A 19,934-nucleotide genomic window follows, 5' to 3' on the forward strand; every position below is an offset into this window, starting at 1 on the left:
ACCAGGCCAATAGGCGATGGTGGTTGGACTTGGTTGATCATCAAGTCATTTTGGCAACCACACTGCCCTTCACCAATTTGGCTAGGGAAGGGAATGTTTTCCTTAACAAATCCGAGGTATTACAAGCTCTTGCCCTCTTTGTTGGCTTGCTGCCCTCACACTTAGCCCTATTTAGCCTACTAGATTCCTGGGTATTACAATATATAAGTTAAAAGTGAAAATGCTGATTGAAAGAAGATCTCTATGGACCTTAGAAATTCGTTCGATTCGTAGGACCAAACCGTAGAAGTAACTGTCAAGCCCAGATTTTCCCGTATTTATTTTTTTGACTTTGTGTAAGATTGCATGTCTATAAATAGATTTTTAGTTCTAATTTTTACTGTTAGAAAATTGAATACTTGATTTTTCACTTTGAGAATTATTTTAGTGAATGATTTATCCATTTAATTCTTGAAGCAACGATTTATAATATAATATTTTGTTCGTTAATTGAAGATTCAAGATTTCATCTACTCTAATTGTAAGTTCATGATTTAATTTATCAAACCTATTATGAATTTTGATTACTCAAGCATGATTAGTTAAATCCACAACCACGGTTGTCGAAACCATGAGAAATTAACAATATAGACCTAATTATTAATAATTCATGAATAATGTTTATGCATGTATTATTGATCTCTTCGTTTTGATTGTTTTTAATGGTACGCAATGTTAGAACCCGCCTTATTCCTACTTGCCCGACCAAGGAAGTAACAAATAGGAAAAGAGATTAAACAACAAAGATTTAGTGACAACAACAATTATCTAATAGCTGGAACCATCTCTGTGAGAGATGATCTGGGTCAAGGATAAGGGTTAGTAAATCACACACCCATAGACAAACCAAGTTGCATGGTGAAATTCCCTACTTGGATGACCAATTACTTAGGAGATACACAACTTTCCAACTTTGCATGTTAAACACCAAATATGATTACTACTTTAAGGTTTACTGTGTTAAGGACTTTTGTGGAACCCGTACACCCTAGTATAGTCTTCTATTGACTTAACAAAACAATAATCCTATTTACTTGGTTACTTTTTATTCAACTGAATCAATATATATTTTGTGTAATAAAACCACACCTTTTTACATAAATAATTTGACTAAAAGTAAAATCAACAATAAATTAGCTTAAGTCTAGACCTCATTCCTCATGGGATTAACCGTAACCTCTGTTAGGTTATTTATTTGAACAACGATCACTAACACTTCTTTAGGAAGGTGTAATTTGGGCGTATCAAATTTTGGTGCCGCTTCTGGGGAATATAACTTTTAGATTAGACTAATTTTGTTATTACACTAATAGTCAATTGTTTCTTGATTTGCGTTTTATTTTTTGTTTTTTGTTTTCTACAGGTTTAGGTCGAAGTGAATTCCAAGTACATGAAGGCAAGGCAATCCCCTGACCCTTACGATAAAAAACCATGCAAAATACATGAAAATGACTAACACTAGGTGTGACAAGAATCTAGGACTAAATGTCAATTCGTTCGGTGTGAGACAAGAGGGAATTCATGGAGTTCAACGTCCACGTATGGAAGAGGTACTAGGTAACAACCAGAACAACCCTGCAATAGTGAAAGATCAGAAAGCACCCAATGTGCGTGATAATTTCAGGGTTGATCATAATGGAGTGGGATCAACGAGTTCCATTGTTGTGCTTCTATTACCACCTAGAAGTACATTTATTTTTACTAGTAGTCTGATGCATACATCGAGAGGGTTATTTTCTAGTATGTCATGTGAGGACCCATATTCTCATTTGAGTAAAGTCATAACTCTTTGTAAGAGTAATGTGGACAAGCCGACTTTAGACATGAATGAAATTAGGTTACATGTGTTCTCATTATCATTGACTGGTGATGCTACTATGTGGATTTCTAAGCTTTCATATAAATCATTACTAAATGGACAGAGCTGCACATGGTGTTCTTAGAAAAATACTTCCCATTGCCAAAGAAGTTAAAGCTCAAAGATAAACTCAACAACTTCGTGGTTCTGTCAAAGAAGTCGGTTAGTGATTCAGGAGACATATTTATTGTCTTCATGAGAGGTGTACCGAGCCACTAGCTGATGATGAGTCACTCAAGGAATACTATTACAGAAAGTTGGATGACAATGGTAAAGCTATGTTTGATACTATCGCTAGTGGATCATACGGAGCTAACATATTTTAGGATATTTTTAGGATATTGTAAAGAAGCTCGAAAAGATTTCCAAAAATAATAGAGCCTGGAGCACTAGAACTTCAACTACCACAAATAGCTCTTCTTTTAATAAAACCACTCATAATCAAGTGAATGAAGATATACGTCAAGAGGTGGCGTAGTTGAGAACAAAGGTCGGCTTAGTGTTGAAACATTTATGTGGGGGTTCTGAGAAAGTAAATGCAGTCAGTTACCAGAATAGAGCTCCACCTCAAAACGAGTATATATATAAAGAAGATACTAATCATGTGAATGAGCAGACAAGGGGGGGGGGATCTGGACTAACTCTCAAGAATCTATTAGGATAATTGGCTCCAAGGTCAAGGAATCAAGGTTGAAACTTCAACAACTACAATAGTGAAGGAAACTACAATCGTAAAGGGAACTACGATAGTGAAGATAACTACAATCGCGATAATAATTACAATAGGAATGGGTAAAAAATAGGAATGAGAGGAGTGGTTTGTATGTCCCACCATGTAATCAAGATGGAGGTTCAAGTTTGAATCACTTTGAGGATATGATGTCCAATATAATGAAAAGGTTTGACTCGATAGATGATAATATGAAAAAGATGCGTACTTATCTATTAAGCATTGGGCAAAATGTAGATTCACATGTTGTTTCTATTAAGTAGATTGAGCAATAGTTGAGTCAGCTATCATCAACTATGAACCCACGATAAAAAGAAATACTTCCCGGCAATATTATTCAAAATCTAAAGAATAATTGACAATGCATGTCAGTTACTACTTGAGGTGGAAACAGACTATTGACTCTCCTATTCCAATTGAGGTGGAAAGTTTGAAGGAACTGGAAGAGGCTGAAGTTGAAGAATTAGAACAACCTAAAGATCAAGTTGATAAAGAAGAAGAAGTCACTCAAAGATAATCCCGACGCCAAGATCTTATCCGTATTTCCTGCAAAGATTGGCCAAGAAAATTGAGGAAGGGAAATATCATAAGTTCTTCTTCATGTTAAAACAACTCTCCATAAACATTCCTTTGTAGAAGCACTCGAATAGATGATGAGATATATGAAGTTTATGAAATATCTAGTTACCAAAAAGAGGGCCATCAGTTTTTGAAGGGAATGATAATGATAAGTTGCAACATTATAGTGTCATTGCTACTAGATCATTAGTGCAAAAGAAGAAAGATCCTGGATTGTTTACCATTCCATGTACAATTGGTGCGTTACACTTTTCTAAGGCCCTACGTGACTTGGGTTCTAACATTAATTTGATGTCACTATTTGTGTTCAAGAAGTTCGGCTTGGGAGCCCCTGAATCGACTTCAATACGGCTACTTATGGCTGATCATATTGTAAAGAAACCAGTTGGGGTTCTACAAGATGTTCTAGTTAAGCTGGAGGCGTTCATCTTTCTTGTGGATTTTGTGATCTTAGAGTACGAGGTTGACTTTAAGTGCCTATCATCTTAGGGAGATCATTCCTTGCTTCTAGGTGTGGTTTAGTTGATAAGGAGAGAAGGCAGATGAAGTTCACATTGAACAATGAAGAGGTAACATTCAATATCTTCAAATCAATGAAGCATCAAAGTGATTTTAAAGTGGTGTTCATAGTGAATATGACTGTTGAGGAGCAAACATAAGTGCCAATTCAAGATATATTAGATGTTGAAGCATTAGTGGTTATGATCATGAATTTTGATAGAGTGCACATTAAGGAGTACAATGAGATGGTCGGTGCACTTAATGGTTCCGGATATTTTTGACATACACAAAAAAAGGTGGATTTGGATTTGAAAAATAGAGACTCTGCCAGCAAAATCGTCCATCGATGACCCCCCAAAGTTGGAACTAAAATCTCTCCCATCTCACTTGAGGTATATGTTAATGGGGATGAATAATACTTTGCCAGTCATCATTACTGCTGATCTGAATAACGGGAAAGTAGAGGCTTGATATCGGTATTGAGATGTTTTAAGAGGGCGATTGGCTGAACAATTACTGACATTATAGGTATTTGACCTGGTATATGTTCTCATAAAATCTAGCTCATGCTTGATTGTAAACCGAGTATTGATCCCTAGAAGAGACTAAATCCACCAATGCAAGAAGTTGTGAAGTAGGAGATTTTCAAGTGGTTAGATGGTAGAGTAGTTTATCCAATTGCTGACAGTAATTGGGTGACCCCTGTTTAATGCACGCAAAAGAAGGGAGGAATCAATGTGGTTTATTATGCAAAGAATGAACTTGTACAGATGAGGTCGGTTGCTGGTTGGAGAGTTGCATGGATTATCACAAATTCAATGCACAGATAGAGAAAGTTCACTTCACAATGTCGTTTATGGACCAATTATTAGATTGTCTTGCCGGTAAGTGTTGGCACTATTTTTGGATGGGTATTCACGCTACAATCAGATCTCTATAGCTTCAGAAGACTAAGAGAAGACTACTTTCACTTACCGATATGGAATGTTTGTGTTCAAGAGGATGCCATTGGGGTTGTGTAATACACTAGCGATATTTTTGCGTTGCATGATGTCCATCTTCTCAGATATCATTGAATATACTATTGAAATATTTATGGATGATCTCTCTATGGTAGATGACTTGTTTGATGATTTCTTGGCTCATTTAGGTGATGTTCCAAAATGATATAAAGAATGAAATCTTGTGTTAAATTGGGAGAAATGTCGCTTCATGGTGAAAGAGGGTATAGTTCTGGGGCATCAGATCTCTCACAAAGGCATGAGGTTGATAAAGTAAAAATTGAGGTGATTGAAAAGTTGCCCCCACTATCTATGTAAAGGGTGTTAGAAGCCTTTTGGGTCATGCTAGTTTTTATCGGAGATTTATCAAAGATTACTCCAAGATAGCACACCCATTATGCAATTTACTTGAGAAGGAGACAAAGTTCAAGTTTGATGATTCTTGTCTGAAAGGATTTCAAAAGTTGAAAGAGAAGTTGATTTCTGCACTGATCATTATTTCTACGGATTAGGGACAACCATTCAAAGTTATGTGTTATACAATGGCATGGCGCTTGGGTGTATTATTAATGAAAAATCATGAAAAGATTCTTCATCAAATATACTATACAAGAAAAATCTTGAATGTTGCTCAAAAGAACTACAACGTTACTGAACAAGAATTGATGGTTGTAGTCTTCATGTTTGAGAAATTTAGATCCTATTTTCTTGGCACTAAAGTCATATTGCACACTGAGAATGCAACTCTGAGGTATCTTATGGCAATGCAGGACGCAAAACTGAGACTACTTCAATGGGTGTTATTGTTGCAAGAGTTCAATTTCGAGGTGAAAGATAGAGAAAAGATAGAAAATCAAGTTGTTGGTCAGTTGTCCAGATTAGAAGAATAAATGTTGATATTGGTTAATGGATTTTATGTTGATGATACGTTTCCAGATGAGCAAGTTTTGGCTGCTTCATTTGATCTTATCCCTTGGTTCGCAAATTTCACTAATTATTTGGTGACTGTTGTGGTGCCTTCAGATTTTTCATTTCACCAAAGAAGAAGATTCATGTCTGATGTGAAGAAATTTTTCTGGGAAGAGCCTTATCTGTTCCGTGTCTGCGCCAATGGAATTACTCATTGTTGTATTCATGAGGTTGAGATGATGAGTTAATTGGAAGCTTCCCTTTTGTCTCATGTTGGTAGTCATCATAGTGGTATCCAAACTGCTGATAAGATCTTGCAGTTTAGGGTATTATTGGCCCACCATTCACAAAGATGTTCATGATTTTGCCATCTTGTGATTGTTGTCAAATAGAATGAGGTATTTCAAGGAAGCAAGAACTCCCGCTTGCTCCTATTTTGGTGATTGAATTGTTCGATGTTTGGTGCCTTGACTTTATGGGTCCATTCATGAGTTCGAATGGGATGAACTACATACAATTAGTGATTGCCTATGTATCTAAATGTGTGGAAGCTCTGCCTGTTACACTTTCAAACAATGAAGGAAAGAGTGTCACCACATTCCTGAAAAAATATCTTTTCTAGATTTGGTACATCAAGGGCGATTATCAAAGATGGAGGTTCTCACTTTTGTAATAAGTTTTTCAAGGCTTTGCTTAAGAAGTGTGATGTTAGGCATAACATGACAACTCCTTATCATTCACAGTCTATTGGGCAAGTTGAAGTGTCAAATAGAGAGATCAAGCAAATCCTTGCAAACACTGAATGTGAATACAATTGATTGGTCTAGAAAGCTTGATGATGCTCTGTGGGCATATTGTACTGCATTTAAGAGTCCCATAGGTGTGTCTCCTTACTAACTTGTGTTTGGGAAGTCTTGTCACTTGCCTGTAGATCTAGAGCACAAAGCTACGTGGGCACTCAAGAAGTCGAATCTAGATTGAGGTGCTGCATCAAATCAAAGGTCAAATGAGAAAAATGGACTTGATGAGTTTCACCTAAAAACGTTTGAAATTCCAGCCTTATAAAAAGAAAAGATGAAGAATTATCACGATCAAAATATTAGAAATTTAGAATTTTCTCTTGGTGATTGGGTCCTTCTCTTCACTTCAACGCTACGCTTGTTTCCTGCCAAGCTCAAGTTAAAGTGGACGGGACTATTTCGAGTAGTACAAGTGTTCTTACACGGAACGGTTGAGCTAGAAAATGATAAGGGTACAAGGTTCAAGATGAATGGTCAGAGGATAAAATTCTACATGGGACGAGAAGAAGAAGTCAAAGAGGTGATTGAAGAATGAGATCTTGATGAAGTATAAGTAATCAAGGAGTCTGCATTGTGCCGCGATGTTAAATCAAGCATTGTTAGGGAGGCAACCCAAGATGTTTTAGTTAAGTTTTTTTTGTTTGTTTTCTATATTTTTAGTTTTGATTTTTAAGCAGGATAATTTAACTTAGGGTCTGTGTCAAAATAGTGTTAAGAAAATATAAAATGAAGGCATAATGTTTGGTACATGTGCAGGAAAGAAAGAAAATATCTAGAAAAATTTGAAGTGCACAGGGTCCTACATATGTGTCCTATAGGTCATAGGAATTCCTAAAAACTGTAGGCCCTGTTCGTAGAACCTTAGGAAATTAACAATTATTAAGGACTGGTTCTATGGGTACCATCTACGAGTCGTTGTTTAATAAAGGAATCATAAATGGTGGCAATAAAATTTAAGTCCAAGAGTAGTTGCAGCATTAAGTCTTCGAGTGCACAGTATGTATAATAGAAATTTCTACGGTTCGTAGTTTGTACTCATGGAATCCAGGTATGTTTTCTAACTTTTGCTAAGTAAAAATTCCAACTACGGAAGCCTTCTACGAATCATAGGAAATCCTATGGTTCGTAGATGGGATTTTGTCGAACCTAGTAAATAAAATTTAAAAGACCGACCCATGACCCTTTGCAATAAAACCCTCCATGTCGAATTCATTCCCCATTTCCCTCTTCCCAAAACCATTTGAACATTACACCTCTCCAATTTCCCACCCTTTCATTATCCATCAAACCCAATAAACACCCCCACTCCATTGTCCTTTTCTTCTTCTTCCCTATTTTCCAATTGTTTCCTTCTTTTCTCTTCCAAGAAAATCCCCAATTTTTTAGTGAGAGCAATGAGTCATGGGTCAGTGTTAATCAAGGTAGTCATGTTGTGCAATGGTACTATACTCACACAACTTCAATCCAAAAGGGACAAATTTCATCCTTAATTAATTAACTTTGGTTGAAATTTGGAGTTGAAACTTGACCTAGGGTTGTAATGTTTCTATTGATGCGTTAATCGTGTAAATCAACCTTTGGGATGATAGTATTGTGAAAATTGCCAATTCTTTTGTATGTGTGTCATAGATTTTGAATATATTAAATTGGTTTAAAACTTGACCTAGGGTTATATGATAGTTTAATTCTTGAGAAAACCTGAGGGATGATTGTAAATTATTGTGATGTTAATGATAAATGTGAATTATGAAGATTAGGTTGGGGCTGTTAAACTTTAGGAATTTAACTTGTGTGGGTGTCATAACACATTGATTTTGATACCTATGAGGGTCTTCTACGGACTGTAGAAAATTCTACGATCCCTGGTTGCCTCTCGTAGACTAGCCTAACAGATCAGTGTTGCCCATTTCATATCAAGACTTGTACAATTTCTATCTACGGGTCGTAGCAATTTCTATGAACCGTAGATAGAAATCGTACAAGCTGTATCATATTTAAGAATAGAGGTTGGGGACTATGAAGCCTATCTACGATCTGTAGAAATTTCTACGACTCGTAGATCAGTCTCATAGTGATTAAAGGCATAAAACAGTAACATAAGTTAGGAGCTACGGGTTGACCTACGGTCCATAGAAATTTTGATGGACCGTACAACAAACCGTATTTCCAACTTCAAACATGATTTTAGGTTTCCTTTCCTACGACCCATAGAAAATTCCACGATCCGCAAGAACCCAACCGTTGGACCAAAAATAGTACATTTCCTGCACCTTTTGTTTTGGTTTCTTGGTTTTGTTTTCAACTTTCTTGCTTTCTTTTAGCTTTTGTATGGTACTAACAAGTCTTTCACATGTACTATCTCACTAACGGGAACTTCATGGAGAGGGGGAAAGTCCACTACACCTTCTTCCCGAGCTGGTACTACGTCCAAATATCAGTTAAGGGATGAGACCTCCAAGGATGAGCAGAGTGGTTTGGAGTACAATCCAGATGTGGGAGAAGGCTCACCCAAAGAAATCCAGACCACGAGGCAACACACAAAATAACTTGAGGTGATTACGAATTTGGTCGACAAAGCCGGCCCTTCCATGAGGATTAGTTCCCCTGTCTGAAAAGGTAGTTGAAGCTTCTATCTTAGAGGCTACTTCACAGGTGGGGTCGGCATCCGACTCGCACTCTGAATCACACTCTAGAATCACATTTTGATTCAGATTTTTATTCTGGCTCATCACAGTCCGGAGTAGCACATGATGCACCACCTGCTAGACCTTCTAAGAAAGTATGAGTTGCGAGCGAGCCAAACCAGTGGTGTATCACAGGCATACATGAATTATCACCGAAGAAATATGAGCACTCACCGAGAGTCTTCACACTGTCCCAGACATACATGAATTATTCAAATGGCATAGGTGTGAGTGGGTTGCTAACCCACCAGGAAAATATAGTGTTCATGGTTCGATAATTATATGCCTCCTATACGGCAACAATGAAGAATGCCTTACCTCCGAAGGAGAAAGAGTGGGATTAACCCCCATTTATGAACACCTTAGGACAGAACATTCCCTAGATTTATCGGAGTGCACAATCCACTAGTTTATTTATAGCCCATCATATGAGCAACCCATCTCTGCAGTGGAGTTTTATTATCGAATGTAGTTAGTATGGGAAAAGCATCCATGAGGGATGCAACCCAGAAAGAAGACTTGTTGAGATGGGTCACCAACTATATTTCTTATTAGGGTGTCGACGCCACGTGGATTCATGATTTTTTGTCACCTATCAAGAAGGCTTCCCTTAGTTTCATTGCGAAGTTTTGGTGGTCCATTGTCCACACCCAAATATCTCCGACTATGTCGGACAACTAGTTTACCTAGACCGGGTTGTGATAGTGGCTCTCCTGATTGTTAGGTATGAAGAAGATTTTGCCCATATTTTGATTGCTGAGATCCATGAGCGGGCATTTAGAAAAATTATTACCCTTCCATTCCCATGCCTGATATTTCATCTGTGCATAGAAGTTACTATCCTAGTGATTATGGATGATGCATTCGTTAAGGTGACCAAGACCATAGATGTTAGCCTGATTCGAGATGAGTTCAACCTGGTTGCAGCGAGACGAGACATCCAATTTGATATGCATGATATGGGTAAGGTACCCGCATAGGAGTAGCTCGGAGAGGGAGATATTCCACCTATCATTACTGAGCCTGCTAGGACTGCTCCTTTATATACTTCCACACCAGCTTATATAAAACTTCATGTGTTTCTATTCCCATAGGTCTCTCTACTTTGCTCATAACATGACTTCAGTATCTACAAACTCAAATGGCTTAGTTGTTGCAACACCTTCGATCCTGGGTCCGGATTGTTGTTTCAGAGTTGGAGACAAGGATAAAAGTTGTGTCACAGACCATATCACCTCTCTTGTTTGAACACCAGACTAACTCATACTTTTAGGATAAGACTAAGAGCTTAATGTGTTAGGAATATGATTTACGAGGTTTTTCAATTGAACAATTGTTGTATGTTACGTTTTGAAGTCAAGCAAGTTACAAAATAAAATTAGGAAAAAATTATTGTAACTTTTTGTTAAGGAATTCTCTTAAAATTTGGGTAATATGTGTTATGGATTTTCTCTCAACCTGTAAGAATTAGTACCCCCCATGACATACCAAATCGAAGAGCTACTAGTCTATTTTCCAACGCACTAAGCTGTTTGTCCATACGACTTCCAAATTGAGAGACATTCATGTTTCCGTAAGACTGTGCAAGCAGACACATCAAGGTTGGCCTCGAGCATCTATGTCGATTTAGCTTTATAAAAGTTGTTTGAGCTTCGTTTTAGCTCAGAAAAATCAACAAAAACTCATTCAAAATCATAAAGAAAGTCACTAAATTCTCATGGATATTGGTTCTTTCAACTCAGATGTTTAAAGGAACATGTTTTACATAGAGAGCTCATCGTTTTGGTTTATTTTCCGCCATCGATTTTGTGGCGTATCTTCATGGATGCTGTTGCAGCGATTTATCAGGTGCTTACTGAGTATTTTGTAGCCACTATTGATATATATTGGAAAGGTAAGGATCTCTTACACTTATCTATTTTCTAAATCGAGAGTCTAAGCTTCTAGTTATGAAAAATTGAGTTGCCGATGACTTGTGGTAACTTCTCGTTGATTTTGTCTTCGACTCTTGTTAGTTCAAAGATGCAGATTGTTTAGCTTGGTATTTCAATGGTTTTGTCAAAGAAATCATTCACCTTCAACCCTACTTCACGATTCCTTGTTATTGTACCATTTCTTTTTATAGATTTTGGAGCCACAAAGTGGTGTTTTGGAGATTGTTTCTGTGGAAAGCCCCTTTGAATTATTGACTTAGGTTGTTATTGCTGTATATTAATGATGTTAAGGTGTTGGAGGAACTGGGTATTGGTTTTATTTTTATCAGAGTCATGTAAGAAGGTTGTTGGATCGAATGACGTGAAGTACCCCTAGAAATAGTACCTTAGGAGCTCATCACTCCTGTGAGATGTGGTTAGCATATTCTTGTGGGATTTATCTGACATTTATTATTATTATTGGCCTCATTTTATGCTTTGGAGTTTTCTGGTCATGAGTGTGACATTATCACCTTATTAATTATCTATTGCTCGTTCCCGCACCCTTGTTGATTCTAGAAAATAATATGTTATGATAGGTTGGTAAAGTTTCATACAAACACGTTTGAGGCTTCGGTTGAAAGGTACGTTAAGGCTTTTCCCTTCTTTAGGCATGTTTCCTTAAAGCTTAGAAGCGATAAAATAGATTTTTTTAATTATTGATGTACTTGTAGCCATAATTGTTAGAGGTTAGCTCCTCGAGTTGTTATATCCCTTCTTTGTTGGGAATCTTATACTTTTAGTAGCGGTCCTATGTTGGGCCTACTTAGAGATTATTGGTATAGATTGCTTATAGCTAAGTTACTCGCTTTTGTCCAATTGAGTTGTTTATTATTACCCTTAAGATATTGTGGTTAGCTGTAGGTATATGATCTTTGCCTGTGAATTTATCTTGTAGCCTAAGAGGGATATGTGTTGCCTTTAGGTCAATAATGATACCTAGGAGTGCTATGAACTACCTATGGGGCTACATTATTGCTTAAGAGGGTTATGTGCTGCCTACGAGGCTATATTGATGCCTAAGAGGGATATGAATTGCATATGGATTTATGTTGTTTCCTAAAAGGGTTATATTGAGGCCTAAGAGGGCTATGCATTGAATATGAATTTATTTTGTTGCCTAAGAGGGCTATGTGCTACCTACGGGGCTATATTGATTCCTAAGAGGGCAATGTGCTGCCTACGGGGCTATACTGATCCCTAAGAGGGATATATGCTACCTATGAGGCTATATTGTTGACAAAGAGGGCTGTGTGAGGCCATTGATAGGGCTATATATGGTTTAATTGGCACCTGAAAGGCTTGTGGGGGCCTGAGTAGGTGGTCTTATTTGCTTTTTGTACCTTCCGAGCTTATGGGGGCTTGGTTAGGTTGTTGTTTGAATACTTTCGTATGTTTAGATTCAGGAATAGGTCAGTAGGTTTATCTTATTCTTGATTTCCTTACTTGATTACTTTTACTATATTATGATACATGCTCATATAGTCTATTGACTTTCATACTCAGTACTTTATTTTGTACTGAAGCCCCCTTTCCTTGGGGCGCTGCTTTCATGTCTGCAGGTCCCGATGGATGACTTAATAGAACTCTCCAGCACCACAATTGAGTTTCAGCAGGTTTGTTAGCCCCTTTCTTCCGGAGATACAAGACTTTAGAGGTTTATTGGATTTTGTTGTATATAGTTTTGGGTAGGTTGGGACTTGTCCCGACCAAGATTTACTACTCTTAGAGACTTGAAGACTAGTGTGTTGGGTTGTGTAGCCACGTTATTGGCCATGTTGGCCTTGTTTGTTGGTTGGCTGAAGTTTAATGGTTGTTTGGTTTATTATCTTTATTCATAGTTATTTTTAGATTCTTTATAGAGATCATGGTGGCTTTGAAGATCCATATAACATTTACGTTTTCTTCGATATCATGGTGGCTTTGTCAGCCTAAACATGATTTATATGTTAGTTAGCTATTTCTTTATAGGAATTATGCGCCTAACTGTTTCTTTTATAGAGCTATCAATAGGGGCCTTATTTTCCAAATGTGTTATTCTTACGCCGAGATATACTTATTTGTATTCCTTACTATGTGTGGCTATTATGAACTTTTTGCTTATGGTTCAGCAGGGTCGGCTTAGGCCTAAGTTTTGGCATTAGGTGCTAGTTGCACCCCTTGAGTACGGGGTGTGACAAACTTGGTATCAGAGCAACATTGTATTCGAGAGAGTCTGCAAGCCATGTCTAATAGAGTCTTTGTAACACCTCAGATTCAAAAAAAGATGAGAAATTGAAGCTTTTTTAGGATTTGGTGCCAGTACCAACGGAGCCAGCGACGGTCTGTGGCCTTACACACGGTCCGTAGGTAGGCCCATGGTTGGCCATTCCTAGTTTCCCAAAATGTCAAATTTCAGTATTTTTCATACGATTTACTAGGATGGTTCGTCATCCCATGCACGAGTCGTAGGTAGGTCTTGTAGGTGAGTTCCAGACTTAGAGAAAATTCAGGATCAAAAGTTGAGACTGACGGAGGAGATGTACAACCCGTAGGTGAACCCACGAACCGTACATGGGTCTGTCGTTGGGGGTCCAAATCTAGTGATCTCTGATCTCAGCCATGACCGACTAGGACTGTCCGTGTCCTGACTGACGAACTGTAGATTTGGCCATTGGTGAGGTCGACAATTATTTATAGGAAGGGCTTTTAGGCCTTTTCCTAATTATTCTAACCCAATACTTTGTTGTTTTACCTTCTATTAGAGATCTATATACAAGTATTACTCCCAAAGCTCCCCAATTGAATCCATTCTATCAAATTCCTAAAAGAAGAACAAGTTCATCCTCCAAAATATTCTCGCTCTAGAAGCTTGAAGAAGAAGACTAGAGTTTCAAGTCAAGTCTCTAATTTCACCATTGATTGTAAGCTCTTGGAATCAAGGTATAATAGTATTCACCTATGGAGTCCTTTCCTTGATAGGGTTCCTAAATTCTCCTATTTTCACAAGATAGAATGTCCAATTGAAGGTATGGTTTTTACTCAATCTCATGGGTCCCTTTCAATTATGGTATAATTGATTGATTTATCTCTTTTTATGCTTGAATTTAAGAAATTGCATGTTTCTAAGTTAAATCCCTATGAAAATAATGTGAAATCCATGTTTTATTGAATTGTTCATATGATGAAGCTTTTGAATCATGAAATATGAGTTTATAAAGGTACGCATATTCTTATGAAATTAATGAAAATGATTTAAGACTTGCTTTGAGATTGAAACATCAATGTTGTTGTTGTTGTGAAAGGATTTCTCACATAAAGTATTTATAAGGTTGAAAGGTCTTCTGACCTAAAATAAATAAAGACTTAAGGAGCTATTCTGATGAAACTTAGCTTGGATTGGTTACTTGATGTGCCCTTTTATGGATAATGAGGCAATCTGTAGTGTGTTTTGTAGTGATGTTACTGCCCTTTTCTTCTTTTTCCCTATGTTGCTCGTGTGTGTGCGCTAATATGAAGATGATCTTTTTTTCCTTTCAATTTGTGTGTGTTTTGTAGTTGAAATATGTATAATGTGTTGGTATTGTAATATGTAGATATATAGATATGGGTAGTGTAGATGTGTATAGGGGTATCTGTTTGTGTTTCTGACGGTTTGTCGTGTGGGTGGGGCAGTATAGGGGTTAGTGTGAGGGAGGTGTGGGATATGGGAAGTGGGGTAGAAAGGGAAGTGGGGTAGTTAAGTTATTATTATAATATAATATAATATAAGAGAACTTCAGACAAGGAGTAAGGAGTAGAATAATTAAAAAGGTACGTCCTTTTATTTTCAACTTTATCTCTTTATCTCTGAGTTAACCTGTGACTATGTCCGGCTAAAAAATTATATCTATGCCGGATAACTAACTTCTCTTTTATATAAACCATGAACAGATCTAAGCTTTATTTAAATATAGAAGAATTTTAGTATGGCTTCTCGACTTGGTTCTGAGATTGAGATACAGTCGGATCTAGTACTACTTTTATTGGCTTTGCCTTTGTGACTCCGTCTGATGAGCCGTGGTTGTTAGCCCGAAAAGGAGCTCCGGCCAAAGTCCGGCAAGCTTACAATACTTGGAAGATTTTACAAGAGAGAGAGAAAAACGTAAACAAGAAGAGGTGGTTTCTAAAACCTCCCCCTACTTAAAGAAAAAAAAACTTATTTATAGAAAAAATAAAGCATCTTTGTACAGGATACTGGGCCCTATCTGGGTCCTGTTAATATTATTCCCCTTGAACAACTGACAGATCCTGTCACCAATTCTGAATATTCTCATATTAGTCAAAATTTCGATAGAAAAATTTGTATGCAGTTTAATGAAAAAGTATTCCTTATAATATAATATAATATAATATAATTTAATATAGTAAAAATATTATTTAATTGTTTTTAAACTAACAAAAAATGAATAGCTAATAATAAATTATAATTAAGAAATACTAGCTTATCAACATATTTTGTTATTATTTTCAAATCTTTTAAAATAATGTCAGGATGGGCAAACATGCATATTTTCAAGTTCAAATGTGCCCCAAAGCATGAAAAACCAGATTTGACCGATTTTCGTGTGTATAGTCCATGGATTTTTGGTGATACATGATTCTGGAATTTTTTTTGCCGAATATTTTCATGGACGTCAGTTACGACCTTATTAATGACGTTAGTTGGTCCCGAGGGGTAAACCGGTGCATTTTCAAGTTCAAACGAGCCACAAATAGGTAAACCCAGATTTTATTAATTTTCATGTGCTATAGTCCATGGATTTTGGTAATAGGATTCCAATTTTTTTTTGACAAAATTTTTAATGGATGTCTGTTATGACCTTATTAATAGCGTTAGTTTGTCCCGAGGGGCAGGCACATTTTCAAGTTCAAACGAGCTCCAAAGCAAGAAAAATCAAATTTTACTGATTTTCATGTGCTATAGTCCATTAATTTTTTGGTGATACAGGATTCCAGAATTTTTTTTACCAAATTTTTTCATGGACGTTTGTTACGACCTTGTTAATGGCATTAGTTGGTCTGGAGGGGCAAACATGCGCATTTTCAAGTTCAAACAAGCCCAAAGCAGAAAACCCCTGATTTTACCAATTTTCGTATGCTAAATTCCATGGATTTTTGGTGATATAGGATTTCAGAAATTTTTTTGCCGAAATTATTCATGGACGTCCGTTACGACCTTCTTAATGGTGTCAGTTGGTCCCGAGGGGTAAACAAGCGCATTTTCAAGTTCTAACGAGCCCCAAAGCAGGAAAATCAAATTTTATCGATTTTCGTGTGCATAGTCCATGTATTTTTGTTGATAGGATTCCATAAATTTTTTTGATAAAATTTTTCATGGACATCTGTTACGACCTTATATATGGTGCCAGTTGGTCCCGAGTAGCATACATGCATATTTTCAAGTTCAAACGAGACCCAAAGCAAGAAAAAAAATAGATTTTATCAATTTTCGTGTGCTAAAGTCAATGGATTTTTGGTGATATAGGATTTCAAAATTTTTTTGCCGAAATTTTTCATGGATGTCCGCTACGACCGTAGTAATGGCGCTAGTTGGTTCCGAGGGGTAAACAAACACATTTTCAAGTTCTAACGAGCCTAAAAGCAGGAAAACCTAGATTTTACCGATTTTCGTGTGCATAGTCCATGAAATTTTGATGATAGGATTTTGGAATTGTTTTTGCTGAAATTTTTCATGGACGTCTGTTACGACCTTATTAATGGCGTCAGTTGGTTCCGAGGAATAAATGGGTGCATTTTCAAGTTCAAACAAGCCCCAAAGCAAGAAAAACCAATTTTTACCAATTTTCGTTTGCTATAGTCCATGGATTTTTGGTGATACAAGATTCCAAAATATTTTTTACCGAAATTTTTCATGAACGTCCGTTACGACCTTCTTTATGGTGTCAGTTGGTCCAAGGGGAAAATGGGAGCATTTTAAAGTTCAAATGAGCTCCAAAGCAAGAAAAACTCGAGTCTACCGATTTTCGTGTACTATATAGTCCATGGATTTTTGGTGATATAGGATTCAAAATTTTTTTTATCCAAATTTCCCATTGACGTTTATGACCTTATTAATGGCGTAAATTGGTCTAAGGGGAAAACTAGCGCATTTTCAAGTTCAAGCAAGCCCCAAAGCAAGAAAAACCAGATTTTATCAATTTTAGTATTCTATAATAGTCCATGGATTTTTAATGATACAATATTCCAGAGTTTTTTTTTGCCAAATTTATTCATGGACGTCCGTTACGACCTTATCAATGGCGTCAGATGGTCTCAAGGGGGAAATGGGTGCATTTTCAAGTTCAAACGAGCTCTAAAGCACGAAAACCCAGATTCTACTGATTTTCATGTGCTATAGTGCATAGTTTTTTGGTGATAGGATTCTGTAATTGTTTTTGCCAAAAATTTTCATGGACGTTTGTTACGACCTTATTAATGGCGCCAGTTGATCTCAAGGGGCAAACTGGCGCATTTTCAAGTTCAAACATTTCCCAAAGTTAGAAAAGCTAGATTTTATCGATTTTTGTGTACTAGTACATGGATTTTGAGTGAAACAAGATTCCAATTTTTTTTTGCCTAAACTTTTCATGGACATCCGTTACCATCTTATTAATGGTGTCAGTTGTTCCCGAGGGGCAAACAGTAGCATTTCCAAGTTCAAACTAGCCCAAAAGCAGGAAAATCCAGATTTTAACGATTTTCGTTTGCTATAGTCAATGGATTCTTGGTGATAGGATTCTAAAATTTATTTTGCCAAAATTTTTCATGGATGTCCGTTACGACGTTATAGATGGCGCCAGTTGGTCCCAAGGGGAAAATGGGCGCATTTTCAAGTTCAACCAAGACGAAAGCAAAAAAACAATTTTTATCGATTTTCGTGTGCTATAGCACACGTATAATGGTAAATTTGGTCATTCCCGCTCTGGGCCTCATTTGAACCTGAAAAAACAAACGTTTTCTCCTCCGTACCAACTCACGCCATTAATAAGGTATTAACGGACGCCCACAAAAACTTTTAGCCATAAAGCCCCCGGGATCACGAATCACACAAAATCCAAGGACTATAACACACAAATAGGTAAATATGGTCATTCCCACTTTGGGTCTCGTTTGAAGTTGAAAATTCAGACGTTATCCCCTTTGGACAACCTCATGCCATTAATAAGGTCTGAACGAATGCCCATGAAAAATTTCGGCCAAAACTTACCAGGATCCTAGATGACCAAAAATCCATGGACCATAGCACACGTTAAACGGTACAATTGGTCATTTCTTCTCTGGGCCTCGTTTGAACTTGAAAATGCAAATGTTTGCCCTTTTGGAACAACTCACGCTATTAATAAGGTCTTAACAGACGCCAACAAAAAATTCGGCCAAAAGACCACCGGGATCCAGAATCACCAATAAGTCATGGACTATAACACACATAAAACGGTAAATGCGGCCATTCCTACTCTTGGCCTCATTTGAATTTGAAAATGCAGAGGTTTACCCCTCTGGACTAATTCAGACCATTAATAAGGTCTTATCAGATCCCCACAGAAAATTTCGGCCAAAATCCCGCTAGGATCATGCATCATAAAAAATCCATAGACTATAGCACATAAATCGGGAAATGTAGTCATTCCTTCTCTACGTCTCGTTTGAACTGGAAAATGTGGACATTTTCCCTACGGACTAACTCACGCCATAAATAAGGTCTTAACAGTCTCCTATAAAAATGTTCAGCCAAAAACCCATCGGGATCTCGGATCACAAAAAATCCATGGACTATAGCACACGTAAAATGGTAAATTTTGTCATTCCCACTCTAGGCGTTGTTTGAACTTAAAAGTTTAGACGTGATACCCTCCGGACTAACTCACGCCATTACTAAGGTCTTAATGGATGCCCGCAAAAAATTTCGGTCAAAAGTCCGCCAGGATCACAGATCACACAAAATTCATGGACTACAACACATAAATCGGTAAATCTGGTCATTCCCACTCTAGACCTCGTTTGAACTTGAAAATGCAAATGTTTTCCCCTTTGGAGCAACTCAGGTCATTGATAATGTCTTAAGAGACGCCCACAAATTTTTTTGGCCAAAAGCCCGTAGGGATCACGGATCACAAATAATCCATGGATTATAGCAAAAAAAGGTAAATCTGGTCACTCCCACTCTGGGCCTCGTTTGAACTTGAAAATGTTGATGTTTGACCCTACGGACCAACTCACACCATTAATAAGGTCTTAAAGGATGTCCACAAAAAATTTCAGCCAAAAAACCATCGAGATCCTGGATCACCAAAATCCATGGACTATAGCACACGTAAAATGGTAAATTTTGTCATTCCCTCTCTAGTCCTTGTTTGAACTTGAAAATGAAGACGTTTACCCCTACAGACAAACTCACACCAGAAATAAGATCTTAACGGACACCCGTAAAAAATTTCGGCCAAAACCCGCCGGGATGAAAGATCACAAAAAACCCATGGACTATAGCACACAAATCGATAAATCTGGTCATTCTCGCTCTGAACCTCTTTTGAACTTGAAAATACGGATGTTTGCCCCTCCTGACCAACTCACGCCATTAATAAGGTTTTAACGGACCTCCACAAAAAATTTAGGCCAAAAACCTACTGGGATCTCGTATTATAAAAAATCTATGGTTTATAACACACGTAAAACGGTAAATTTGGCCATTCCCACTCTGGGCCTTGTTGGAACTTGAAAATGCAGAAGTTTGCCCTTACGGACCAACTCACGCCATTAATAAGGTCTGAACGAATGCCCACAAAAAATTATCGACCAAATACCCGGGGCATCACGGATCACAAAAAATCCATGGACTATA

The 19,934-nt window shown here is 37.3% G+C and overlaps 1 protein-coding gene across 1 annotated transcript; it reads left to right on the top strand.

The window, feature by feature from the left end:
* The first annotated feature begins 2,988 nt into the window (after positions 1–2,988).
* On the top strand, positions 2,989–3,695 carry LOC125817297 (uncharacterized). The gene is made up of 2 exons (XM_049496838.1): positions 2,989–3,129; positions 3,312–3,695. The coding sequence occupies exons 1-2, from the start codon at positions 2,989–2,991 to the stop codon at positions 3,693–3,695; spliced, it is 525 nt and encodes a 174-aa protein (XP_049352795.1).
* The last annotated feature ends 16,239 nt before the right edge of the window (positions 3,696–19,934 follow it).

This window comes from Solanum verrucosum, unplaced genomic scaffold, assembly GCF_900185275.1.
Source record: "Solanum verrucosum unplaced genomic scaffold, falcon-dt-bn FXZP01000258.1, whole genome shotgun sequence".
NCBI classification, from domain to species: Eukaryota; Viridiplantae; Streptophyta; class Magnoliopsida; order Solanales; family Solanaceae; genus Solanum; species Solanum verrucosum.

Bases quoted from the DNA above. Each gene is read 5' to 3' on its own strand.
- LOC125817297 (XM_049496838.1), top strand. From the start codon at position 2,989: ATGCATGTCAGTTACTACTTGAGGTGGAAACAGACTATTGACTCTCCT. The intron at 3,130-3,311 runs GTCACTCAAAGA...TGAAATATCTAG, and splicing joins AAGTTGATAAAGAAGAAGAA to TTACCAAAAAGAGGGCCATC.